Source organism: Stigmatopora nigra, chromosome 21 (assembly GCF_051989575.1).
Source record: "Stigmatopora nigra isolate UIUO_SnigA chromosome 21, RoL_Snig_1.1, whole genome shotgun sequence".
Taxonomy (NCBI): Eukaryota; Metazoa; Chordata; class Actinopteri; order Syngnathiformes; family Syngnathidae; genus Stigmatopora; species Stigmatopora nigra.
Genome location: NC_135528.1, coordinates 1,457,858 through 1,471,041, shown reverse-complemented (window position 1 = coordinate 1,471,041; position 13,184 = coordinate 1,457,858). Strand labels below are relative to the sequence as shown.

The window sequence follows — 13,184 nt, the reverse complement described above, 5'->3', positions numbered from 1 at the left end:
TGGTGGCCAGCCAATCGCAGGGCACAAGGAGACAAACAACCATTCATGCTTACACTCATAACTAAGAGCAATTTAGATCGTTCAATCTACCTGCCATGCATGTCTTTGAAATGTGGGAGCAAACTGGAGTACCTGGAGAAAACCCACACAGGCCCGGGGAGAACATGCAAACTCCAAGCTGGTGGACCGACCTGGATATAAACCCAGGTCCCCCACTGCGAGACCGACGCGCTAACCACTCATCTGCTGGGCCTTCCCTCAGTTGAACATATACTGTATAATATATAAAAGGCATAAGCAGTCCTCTGGCTTCTTTCTGCTCGATGACCTTTGGTTATCTCAGTATGTTTCATATGTTTTTACAGTGAAATAGGCTAAGGGAACTCTACTCATTGGCTAACATTGACAGCAACAAACGTCAAATCTATTTGTACTGTAAGGGGTGCCAGTAAATGATCCTGTTTCAGAGGCTTTTACATTCTTAGAATGAAGCATCAGAAAATGTAAAAACAACAAAAGATGTTCATTTGTTCGTATGCTCTGAGTGTTTTGCCTAACGTTAGCTTCCTCACACTTATACACCTGCGCTTAAACACGAATAGAATTTGCATGTTAATCATTTTATTGGCTTACATACTGATTTTATGATTATTTTCTCTTGTTTTTGTGTGTTTCCTACAAAATTGGGACACTTTGATCAATTTTAAAGGGTTTAGTTGGCAGTTTTGTGAAACAGATTAGATAATTTACATATAAAGTACTGCTCTACTTCCAAATTTTCAATTTACCAAAAAAGTTCTGAACCAATTAATTTTTCAAGTAGAGGTAGGACTGCATTAATTTGTGTTCATAAGCGCTAATGTTTTTCATGCGTTCCATGGAAAAATTATTGGAATTGGTGTACTTGTTCTTTTCCAGTTTAAAATTAAGTTATGCGATTGAATTGAGTGTACCACATGCTAGATGTTTTTGGCTTGTAAAGCATTTACAATTCTGGGATTTTTGCAGGAGTCCGTTTTTCTTTTTTTCATTTTCTGAACCACTATATCCTTACTAGTGTCCCAGGGAGGTCATGAAGCCTATCCCAGCTGACTTTGGGCACAAGTTGGGGGACACCCTCAATTGGTGGCCAGCCAATTGCAATGCACAGGGAGACAAACAACCATTCACGCTCACACTCATACCTAAGGGACAATTTAGAGTGCCCAATCAGACTACCATGCATGTGTTCGGAATGTGGGAGGAAACCGGAGTACCCGGTGGAAACCCACGCAGGCCGGGGAAGAACATGCAAACTGCACACAGGTGTAGCAACCTGGATTCGACCCCAGTTGAACATATACTGTATAATATAGGAAAGGCATAAGCAGTCCTCTGGCTTCTGCTGGATTACCTTTGGCTATATTAGTATGTTTCATATGTTTTACAGTGAAATGTCTATTTTACTCCTTGGTTAACATTGACTGCAACAAACGTCAAATCTATTTGTACTGTAAGGGGTGCCAGTAAATGATCCTGTTTCAGAGGCTTTCACATTCTTAGAATGAAACACCAGAAAATGCAAAAACAACAAAAGACTCATGAGTTTAAACCCAGGTCCCCCACTGTGAGGCCGACGCGCTAACCACTCATCCACTAGGCCGCCCTCACACTTATATTTTAAAGCCTAATCTTTGCAGCTACTTCTCAACACAGTGCTCTTTTGTTCTACTAAATTCTACTGTATCTTAGTACTCATAATTCTTTCTTGTTAGCTCTGGTTGTCTCGGGCTTGATCATTGGGAAGGATCAATAATAGACCTTACGTCTCCTCATCGCTTCATGTCGAACCCTAACTCATGTTTGCCAATGCACAAATAATGCATTTAGCTATGGAAGCCTGTTACGTTCAAATAGTTGTGCGAGCTCCGCTTTGGTCTGGTTGGAAGTGGACTGAGACCACCTCTCTGGGAAGGTCTTGGATTGGCTGTTTGGTTCCTTTTCCATAGCTCCTAACCTCACAAGGGACCGGGGTGCTATCCCAGTCAACTATGGGCAGTAGGCAGGAGACACCCTGAATTGATCGCCAACTAATGGCAGGGCACAAGGACAAACAACCACGTATATCTAAAGTGGTCAACCAGCCTACTATGCATTTTTTGGGGGATTTGGAAGGGAATCAGTGTACCTTGAGAAAACCAATGCAGGCATGGGGACAACATAAAAACTCCCCACAGGATGTAATCGTGTTAGTGTGGTCTATGTATGGGAGTATGTCTTAATTTTCTGTCTGTGTACTTCATTTCCCTTTCTGTTTTAATAGTAATGATAATCGGACATAGGCCCTGTCGTTATCATCAACAACAAAAGCCTACTTGTCATCTCACCCAGAAACTGCGCATGACGAAATTGGTAAATTTAGGTTTGGTAATTGGTAATTTCCCAGAGTAACTTAGTTTTGTTGTGTGTTGTCACTTTAGCCAGTTTTTGTATTTTGAGTTTATTTTGTGAAGCATCTTGTCATTAGGCGGCCCGGCAGACGAGTGATTAGCGGGTCGGCCTCACAGTTCTAGGGACGAAAGTTTGATCCCCGGTCCTCACTGTGTGGAGTTTGCATGTTCTATTGTGCTTGCATGGGTTTTCTCCAGGTATTCCACTTTCTTACCATTTCTCAAAAACATGTAGTGTAGGATGGTTGAACACTCTAAATTGCCCCTAGGTATGAGTGTGAATGATTGTGCTTCTCCTTGTGCCATGTGAATGGCTGGCGACCGATTCAGGGTGTCCCCCGTCTGGTTACCATAGTTAGCAGAGATAAGTTCCAGCACCCCCAAAATCCTTGTCAGGATAAGCAGTTCAGAAAATGAATGCATTAAAACCTTAAATCATCAAATTTTACGCTAGTCCACCCGCATTGTATACTGACTTATATATATCTTCTCTTTGTTGTGCATTATATGGCTGGTGCGATTTATAGTCCAAAAAATATGGTATATACATATATATATATATATATATATATATATATATATATATATATATATATATATATATATATATATATATATATATATATATATATATATATATATATATATATATATATATATATATATATATATATAATGTCTTAAGTAGTATTTAATTTTTTTAACACTGCTTCTTCTTTTACTTACCATTTAGCCAGAAGGACGATTTTAGATGTCATCATTGGCAGTCATGAGCCGGTGTTTGACAAAGTGGAGATGGAAAGACAAAAACAAAAATGTTATCAGATTCTATCAGTACATTTTTAGTCTTCCTGTTTCAATTAAATTATTTTAGTCCGTGCCGTTATGTTGTGATGAAGTAAACATAAATACAACAGTTAAAGTCATTCATTTCATTTCTTTCAGTAGGTGCAGCGGACAATTTTATTATTTGAGAATGGTGAGTTACCAATAGGATTTTTAATTCTAAAGACAGTTTGATTTTATCATGGTATACCTTAAGAAACAATGCCACCCCCAACCCAAAAGTTTCAATATGAGAAACCTACATTCAGTGCGAACCAAATTGAGGCAGAAATCAATATGCTGAATTTGATTTTGACAGGGTAGACAAGTGCTGACAAATGCCTGTAGTTCAGTACAATGAGTCAATGCTGTCTCACAGGGGTCATGACCTGGAAATGAAAACCTCAAGTGAATTTTAAAAGACTTTCAGTTCAGTTCAAGATACCAATCTCCACCTTTAACCGTGAATTTAAACAACACAACACTGTTCCCTTTTAGTTTCTCTATTATTAAACATTCAGTGGATATAAAGTCTTATGGATGTATAAAATTAAACCGAGACTAATTATTTCAAACATTTTGCCCATGATATTACTGCCCTAAAATTTATATAACAGGATTTTTTGAATCCTTTTGAGAGAGGAAGTAAAATATTAAGATGGCATAAAAGTGCAACCTTTCTTTCAATGGGAACAGGATGTGTTAATTAACTTAGAATATAAAAAAAAAATGCATCAGTATTTTGACATTGAGAGATGTCCAATGGCTTGACTATTTTAATCCTTCTGTTGTAAATTTAAATTATCAACTGTAGATATCTAATCTATTTGAACTGGGAGGGTGGCAGCGATTGAATATTTCCTAAATTCAAATTATTTGAACATCTATCACTTCCAAACCAATTAGTTCATCTAAAGCAGTGATTCTTAATCTTGTTGAAGATACCGAACCCCACCAATTTCATATACGTATTCAATGAAACCTACTTTAGTGTACCATAAAATATAATTTTTCAAATTCAAAATGTATAAATTCCTTGCAGCAATGATTGGTCAAGCAAAATCACGTGATCATCTCGGGCCAGTGATGGTAAAGCGGGGAATGTTATCCTGAATAGACATGATGAGTCGATGTGTCTTGACTCCATCGAACTCCTGAGATGGACTCACCGAACCCAAGTTAAGAAACACTAATCTCAATTCTAAAGTAGGTGTTGGGAACCCAAGGCTCGGGAGCCTTATGTGGCTCTTTTAGTGGGTTCATAGGGCTCCCAGATAACCTGTTAGTTAATATATGGAGTTCTGAATGCACCAATAGGAGCATTAAATCGGCACTATGTCAATGAAGTTACATCTAGTGCCGCTTTAATCATCATTTTTTTTAATTAGATTACTCTTTATGGATAGAGTGATTAGCAACAGCGTCAAAATAATTCAGAGTTTTTGTACATTCATAGGGGTGAAATGAGTAAAAAAAGGCGCACATTTTTCATGTCTCTTAAATTCTGAGTTTGACTCTCAGGAATAATATTTGAAAACATCAATTGTTTACGACTGTCTCTGTCAAAAAGGTTCCCCGACCTCTGTTCCAGAGTGTCAGCATTTATAGTGCCTCTTAATACCTTAATTAAAGTAACTTTTCTAACATTTTTAGCATAATTTCCATATCTATTTTTTATCAGGTACTCTCCAATTCTTTTCAAAGATTGTTAACGATGTGGGATTTTGGAATGAAACAGAGCAAAGAGTTTTGCCGGCCACAATCGCTGAGCCAGAGAAGCTTTAATTATGTGGGCTCCTCACAGAAGAACATGACTTTAGACATTTATCAGCTGTGGTGCAGGGTTATGTACACCCTGTACTCCACCTACGAGTGCTGTAGTGCAGAATTTGGAATCCATGCAATCCAAAATGATTGAGCAATATTATGAACAAATGCCAGCTGTCTCTGTGCCAAAGGAGGGGGATACCCTGAATCGGTGGCCAGCCAATTGCAGGGCACAAGGAGATGGACAACCATACACACTCATACCCATACCTAGGGGCAATTTTAGAGTGGCCAATCGGCCTACCATGCATGTTTTTGGAATGTGGGAGGAAACCAGAGTACCCGTATGAAACCCACGCAAATCCGAGTGAACATGCAAACTTCACACAGATTGACATGACCTGGATTATAACCCAGGACACCAGAGCTGTGTGGCCGACACGTTAACTACTCACACCATCGGGCAACCTGCTTCCAAAAGTATACAGTACAACGTTTACTATGTAGCCATGCAGTCAATCTAAAATTAAAGCTTTTTTAATAAATACTGAACCTCCAGCGACTTAAGTGGTTAGCACCTCAGCCTCGCAGCTCTGGGGTCCTAGGTTCAAATCCAGCTCCTGTGTGGGTTTTCTCTGGGTACTTCGGTTTCCTTCCAGATTCCACAATAAAAACATGCATCGTAGGCTGATTGGATACTCTAGGTTGCCCCTAGGTATGAGTGTGGAAGTAATTGATCGTCCATCTCCTCGTGCCCTGTGATTGGCTGGCCACCCGCCACTGGACCGAAGTCAGCTGGGATAGGCTCCAGCACCCTCTTGTGAGGATAAAGCATTTCAGAAAATGAATTAATGAATAAATGAAATAAATTTAAGTGTCTATATGCTTGTGCTACAAAATAAACTTTTACCTCGTAAGATTTTCTTTAAAATCTTGCTGAACTAGAATCCAATAATGACAATTTTAAAAATTAGTGAATAAGTGAAACAACAATATTGCAGTTATGCTGCAATTAAACAAAAAAAATGTTAGGGCATAGTTTGCATACCTTTAATATTGATCCTCTTCTCCTGCAGTAGGAATGTTATTATTCATCCACTCAGCAGCTTACATTTCTGCTTCTCGGCTATAAAAGCCGGATCTTTCTGGCCGTCATCACATCACACATAGGACCCCACGTCCACGCACTGAGATTATGCGTGGGAGTGGTCACCGCAGCTCCCACACTGCTGCATCAAGCTCACATGAACAACGGAAATGAGTCAAGCCTTCAGAATACACAACAACTATGCTAAAAGTTTATCTCTGTCATTCTGTTTCCAGCATTTAGGACAATGCCAGGTTTAAGTTTACAGTCCATGGTTTGGATGTGCCGAAAATAGTCCTGATGCTGAGCTGGAGACGGAAGAACATGAAAGATGGAGCTCTGAGCTGGTTCTGTGTCATTCGGGATGGAGCAGGCAGGGCAGATGAGGTGATCGCACTGCAGCAAAGCGAGCACATACAGCAGCAACATCCAGCAGCTTTTATGCACCAAAATCTCCTCGTGCACTCAATATGAGAACGGAGGTTGAAGCAGGGATAGCAACATCGTGCAGCAGTGGTGGGAAGTAATAAAGTACAAATAGTTGGTTATTGAAACTGATTATTTTCTAGTTTTCCCATAGTTACTACTGTTTTCCCCAACCACTTTAACGCCTCCCATATGACTTCAATTATACATCCAGGCCATTATTACATATATTGAAATATATGGCTGGTTTTAAATTTTCAGAACATTTTGAATTTAAATTCTTGAAAGAGAAGCTTTCACATATCACCTTACAGTTCAAACTTAATTTTTTATTTATATGATTTTGCTAATTTATGGAATGATTAAAGTAACAGAGTTGTATTATATGGCTCACAGATGTGAAACTGAAAAGCCACCCAATAGACAGTTCTAGGGTGTAAACAACCTCATCTCATCTCATTTTCTGAACCGCTTTATCCTCATTAGGGTCACGGGGGTTGCTGGAGCCAATCCCAGCTGTCTCCAGGCCATAGGCAGGGGACTCCCTGAATCGGTGGCCAGCCAATCGCAGGGCACAAGGAGACTGACAACCATGCACACTCACACCCATACCGAGGGGCAATTTATAGTGTCCAATCAACCCCACCATGCATGTTTTTAGAAATTGGGAGGTGTTACAACTCCCCGTGGGGTAAGATATACCAGAGAGTCGCAACTACCACAGCTGACGGGTTCGGTCAAGGATGAGTCCAGACAAACAATGCAAGTAGCCTTCAGTGATATTTGATTTACAAAAAAGTCCTCAAAAACCTAGACTACAGGATAACATAGGGGAAGCATGAGATATTAGAGTGGCACCCTCAAATAAACACGGTAAAATTCGTAAAATGCCTTCCAATTCTGGATTCACCCTTATAGCTACAAGTTTAACTCAATAAATGGCAACACCATATCTATAAAAATATACTTTGTTTATTGAAGGAAAAAGGAGACAAAAGTGCAAAAGACAAGAACTCAATATCTTAGTCAGGTGGTTACAGTGGAAAAACTTAAACAATATAATATACAATATACAGTCAGCGTTAAATATAAATTATAGTACAAAACTGTACACAGTCTCAAAGCATTCACAAAAGTTACGTATTTACTGGCTGCCAAAACTCGTCTTATGGATTTAAAAAAAAAAATACATTGGATAATTGCCTTCATCGGCAATCACTTAGTCGTGCTATAAGTGCGTCTTTTGACCATTCAGGATGCAAGATACATATATTTTTTTATCATAGACTAAAAGAGGCCGTAGAATCTTGACAACGTCATCATTTTTTTTTCATTAAACTACACATTGGGGGTTGTGTATGAGACACCCCGAAGTCTTTCAGCATCTCCACATTGCTGTGGCTTTTTGTCAACTACAATTATTAGTTGGGCACATCAATACACACTTGTGCACCGACTTGTCTGTATGAGGCCAGAATGTAGCCCTGTTTCTTAAATCATTTTTAAACTGGAAAAAAATGTAAAACATTACATTTAGCTTTATAGTCTATTATCACTCATTTGTATCAGTTCATTCACTTTCTAATCTTATTCAGAGATTATAGTCATTTTTGGCAAAAGGCAACTGCACCCTGAATTGGTCACAATTCAATCACATGGAGACAGGCAGCCATCCATATTCACATTCACACTGTCACTGAGTGGGAGCAAAACCCACAAAACCTGCGTAAAGTCAGGAAAATGTACCACAACACCATCAGTGACTAGTTGTAGCTAGGTTTTTACAAATTATTCTAACCTGTATATTTTTCATTTGAGCCAAACCACACATTGAGAGACTCTAGGAGGCATTCTAAAATGGGGAGGCAGTGTCCTAAAGACACAATAGTTAAAAATCTGTCACTTGATGATCCAAATTGCCCGTATAAACCTATTGTAGATGCAGTAATCTTCTATGATACCGTACAGCAACACATTACAAATTACTGTAGGCATTTTTTGATGAATTGAATATGGAATCTGTATAGTGGTCAGACTGAGAAGATGCAATTACTAGAAAATGCCTTCTCAATATCACATGTTGTGGTCATAATCACCAATCATCCTCCGTTTGTTGGAAGCCAGAAAGATGTCATTGTCTCGCGGACAGTCAAAGTGGCAGGAACATGTCTTGATGAACATAATTTTTTTCCTAAACACGTCACCCTCTGGACAGCGAAACTCAACCTCAGCTGTGGTGGTGGTGTGAGGCGTGCAGCATCGGTTGTCAGTGCAAACGCCGCAAAACTTTGGTTTGTAGAGCCTGGTGCTTGTACAGCCTGACAACTCGAACCGCATCCCTTGTTGGGCCTTAGGTGTCCGTACACATTTCTTGCCCCGCTGTGGGTGAAAATATCATGGCGTTAGTTGGCTATCCCCGGAAATACAACTTCTACAGGCTACACCAATGCCTTTGGGGGTGGTGCGATACCTGGGGGGGCGCGTGTAACCCTGGGGAACAGGATTTTATTTGGCCGTACTAGTATAAAGTGTAATTGCGCATCCACTACAGTAGCTGGCAGTGGCGCTCTCATTTATTTTTTATTTCAGGCATTGATGCACTTAAAATCTTTTCTGTTGCAGACTTAAAACAAGATTTAATAAAGTTATTCTTTGTAAGTTTGATTATATTTCTTTTTTTTCTTTTATTTAATGTTAATAAGGATAAAATGTTGTACTTATAACAATTTTATAAAATGATTTTATTTATAGTCACGGTGGGAAGTGGGGGGGAGGGCGATAAGTTTTCTTCTTGCTAGGGGGGGCCTAACAGAAAATAATTGAGAAGCACTGGCATAAAGGTTGAGCAGTCTAAGTTGCCTTTATGTACGAAGGTGAGCATTAATGATTGTCTGTCTTCTTGTGCCCTACTATTGGCTGGCCATCAATTCAGGGTGCCTGCCTAGTGCCCATAGTTGTCCGTGACAGGCTACAGCACCCCTCAACGATTCTTGTGACGATAAGTGGAAGATGAATGTACAAAAATAAAGTAATATATTTCATTAAAACGGTTGTTGATTTGCAAGGTGTTTTGGTTTTTGGGTATTATGTTGAGAAGAAACTTTTAAAGATTTTTTTAAAGTTACTTCAATTTGTGTTATTAGTTGTGATAAATGAAAATGTCCAAAAAAAAGACCTTTACCGCTGTTACTTATCACATTTGTTCCGCCACTGATTAAACTTATTAGAAAAAAAATTGATTGACACTCCTAATTTAGACACCGTGAGGGCAGACATGATAACAATCCACAAAACAAGATGTTAACAAACCTTAATTTCTTTCTCTTGCTGGCTGTCGCAGGGTCGGATCAAACAGACCCTAGTCTGTCTTTCCAGCTGACAGTGCTGGTTGTCATTAGTGATGCGGGATGACACCCCCATGCCACAACTGGCTGAGCACTCGCTCCACTCTGTCGTCTGGACTATGCAGTTATCTCTGGGGTTCTCTGGTTCCAGTGCATGAATGGGCATCTCTCTAAATGCTGGGATGGGTTTTGAAGAAGGCAGTGGATGAATCTGAGAGCCACCTGTGAAGAGAAAATCTTAAAATAAGTCTTTACATCGGACAATGTGTATGCTTTAATAATATGTGTTATTACAATGCATAGAGTGTGTAAAATGCGACAAAAATTGTACTTACCGCCCATTACTGACTCATAGAGGTGGTCCTGAGGAGTCTGATCACACACCCACTCTTCACAGCACTTTCCTGGAATGTGGATGCGGCGAGGGTACGGGCAATCCGGAGATGGCAACCTGACGTTACTTGGACATGTGGGCACGCATCCAATCTGCCCATTCATACACACACATTGGTGTTTACAGCTCGGTTGGAAAGATTCTCCGCTGTGGTAGATGACGCCACCCAAGTCACATGGCTGACCTTCTTGAGCTGTAAACAAACATATAAATTAGAGCTGGGTGATAAAACGATAACGATAATTATCGCTAAGTAATTATTTTCAATGATAATATTAAAAACTTTCAATAAAAATACAATAAATTTAAACTGTAATTACACCACCCAACCACCACAGAGAATAGGTTTTTTTGCGAAAAGAGGATGATATGGAAACGTGTTTTTCGCATGTTAGCAATAAAGGCGAACACGGAGCATGGACGCAAAATGCCAGTAACACGGCAAAAATAAGCGATTATGAGATGCAGGAAAATACCAACCTAACCTACTAAAAGTGAATTCTGCTTGGCATTTTCTTTTTCTTTCTTTTTTTAATGCCTCGTACTTGTGCAAAGAGCAACCTTATTGAAAATGTCCTTAACCCACTGTTTTCATTTGACGACAGCCTGTAATATTTTTCTTACTTGATATTACAAGATTGTCTATTGTAAGTAAATGTTCTGAAAACGTTGCAAATATCAAAAACTTCTCTTGGGTTAAAATGGGCTATGTGAGTCTTGTTATTTGTGCACTAGTACGCGATGAAAGCTTTAAATCTCATTCTACCTGTTTAAAGACTATAAAAGCATTCAATTCAATACTTTCTAATTGTCGGAACTATTTTAATTGTTACCCAGACATAAAAGTAATAAACATAGTGTGGGTAATATTTTACCCATGCAGATGCCTGTGTCAGTATCGCTCAGCAGTGCATAGTCACAGTAGAGCTCCTTGTGATGGTCGCAGGGCTCAAGAAGGTTACAAGGCTCTCCTGATTGCCTGGCACACACTTTACAGCAACCACAGCCATCAAGCACCAAGCTGGTTCCCACTGGGCAGAGAGGGGGCTCTGCAGGGCAGGCGCAGGGCTGTGAGCACTCCTGGGCCATTGTCTACAGAAAAACATTTTTAAAGAAGCTTAAGTTATTACCAGATGCAAAATCATAAGCTGCAAGCAGACTTACATGTCAGTACTTTCATGGAACAGAAAATAAAAAGATTGTTAGGCACGTGGGTAAATGTATTACTGCTCATTTGAAAATGTTACAATTTTTGGTCTGTGGTAAGGACTTTTTTTTAAACTCAAATTATATAGACACAATACAATTAAAGGGAAATCTTTCATTTCTGATCTTGGTATAATAAAGCACTTTAATCTAACTGAGAAGTTTTCTAACAATTTGAGCCTTACATGTGGCGAAGAACAAATAAGGTAATAGAATTTAAGACAAAAACACATAACATTTCTTAAAGAAAATGTTAATTTAGTTATTGCTTGGTATTCTATTACACTGTCAATGTATACCAAATTTTGTAGCTTTAAAGTGCAGGGATCTATTTATGCATTTGAAAACTCAAAATAACTTAAAGTCTATGTAAATCACAACCCATAAAAGTGATTGTCATACTTCAAAACTGGATTTTTATTTGTATTAAGACTATGTATTACAGTACACTATAAAGTACCGTAGAGAGTTAAATATACTGTACAGAATACAGTATATTTAGCTCTTTACTGTAAAGTATAGTGTATTGTAATACATATACAGTCTAAATACAATATATACTTTACTCAATAATGAATGCCGCAAGAGGGCGACAACAGACTAAATTTACGGTAGTGTATACAATGTTTTGCTTCAACAGTATTTCCTCTGCAGTCATTGTGATGGAAAAAACCTAAATAACATTTTTCACTTTCGTATAACCTAAAAATCATATTTAAATAAGGTGATTTTAGCAGTCAAATAATATACACTGATATAATGACTAAATGTGTAAAATAGGATTAATTTGAAAACAAATGATGCTGTTTGGTTGAGTAAAAACTTACCGATGAGATTATGATCATAAGAAGAAAGAAAGTTGCTGATTTTTCTCCAGACATGGTTGTTTGTGAATTGCCGTCCACTTAGTTGTATTTTTTTTCCTGTTGCAGAAGTCTGGAGTCTTGTGCTTCTAGGCTGACTGATGAAAGGATGGCGGGGGACTCCAACTTAAATACCAGCCCAGTGGGTGTAGCCAGAAGAACAAGAACTCATGCCACACTGCTTTGAAAGGTGAAAATATTCTGATTCAGAAATTCTACATGTCTATTCAATCATTAATTCCAATGGGCGGGGTGGATGAAATGCCATAAGCATGTGTGCCAACTGCTTATAGCAGTGAGAACTTTATTCCAATTAACATGTGGTAACATGAGAAGGTTCTCTCACAGGCTGCCTGAAAACAACTCTCGAGAGGAAAAACCAGCCGGAGTTTGATGTCAATGTTCTACTCACTCTATGAACAATGATGTCATGAGGCGAGATGATGGGTCTGGGAAATGAGATGATGAGTGCCAAAATCTGACAAGCAAAGGCAAGCAGGGGCTTTTGAAAGACCACTGGCTCTAAAGGGCAGAGCAATTTCCAAAGAGGTTTTCATCAACTTCCATAATATATTCGAGTTGACTGAATTGATCAAAAATGTTTTCAGGCAATTTGTCCTTTAAAAATGAAAGTTTTGGAAGTGGTTAAACAATAATAGTCTGCAACATGTTAACATGTATTTTCTAATAGAAAATATGTTAACATCTATTTTCTAATAGAAAATATGTTAACATGTATTTTCTAATAGAAAATATGTTAACATCTATTTTCTAATAGAAAATATGTTAACATGTATTTTCTAATAGAAAATATGTTAACATCTATTTTCTAATAGAAAATAT

At 38.6% G+C, this 13,184-nt stretch overlaps 2 protein-coding genes across 2 annotated transcripts in view; both read right to left on the bottom strand.

Moving 5' to 3' along the window:
• The window catches only part of epb41a (erythrocyte membrane protein band 4.1a), a 57,613-nt gene extending 53,988 nt beyond the window's left edge, over positions 1-3,625 (bottom strand). The window contains exon 1 of the mRNA XM_077742845.1: positions 3,518-3,625. The gene's annotated coding sequence lies outside the window, so the exon portion shown is untranslated. The remainder of the gene's footprint in view (positions 1-3,517) is intronic.
• A 3,861-nt stretch (positions 3,626-7,486) lies between these two features.
• Positions 7,487-12,542, bottom strand: ccn2b (cellular communication network factor 2b). Its single transcript, XM_077744052.1, has 5 exons — positions 12,306-12,542; positions 11,148-11,364; positions 10,214-10,465; positions 9,844-10,100; positions 7,487-8,913 (listed from the first exon to the last, which is right to left on the bottom strand). Exons 1-5 carry the CDS (start codon positions 12,357-12,359, stop codon positions 8,608-8,610), a joined length of 1,086 nt encoding a protein of 361 aa, XP_077600178.1. The 5' UTR covers positions 12,360-12,542; the 3' UTR covers positions 7,487-8,607.
• Between the last annotated feature and the right edge of the window lie 642 nt (positions 12,543-13,184).

Bases quoted from the DNA above. Each gene is read 5' to 3' on its own strand.
- ccn2b (XM_077744052.1), bottom strand. From the start codon at position 12,359: ATGTCTGGAGAAAAATCAGCAACTTTCTTTCTTCTTATGATCATAATC. The intron at 11,365-12,305 runs GTAAGTTTTTAC...GTTTTTCTGTAG, and splicing joins TTATGATCATAATCTCATCG to ACAATGGCCCAGGAGTGCTC. The intron at 8,914-9,843 runs GTTTGTTAACAT...TTTCACCCACAG, and splicing joins AGCAAGAGAAAGAAATTAAG to CGGGGCAAGAAATGTGTACG.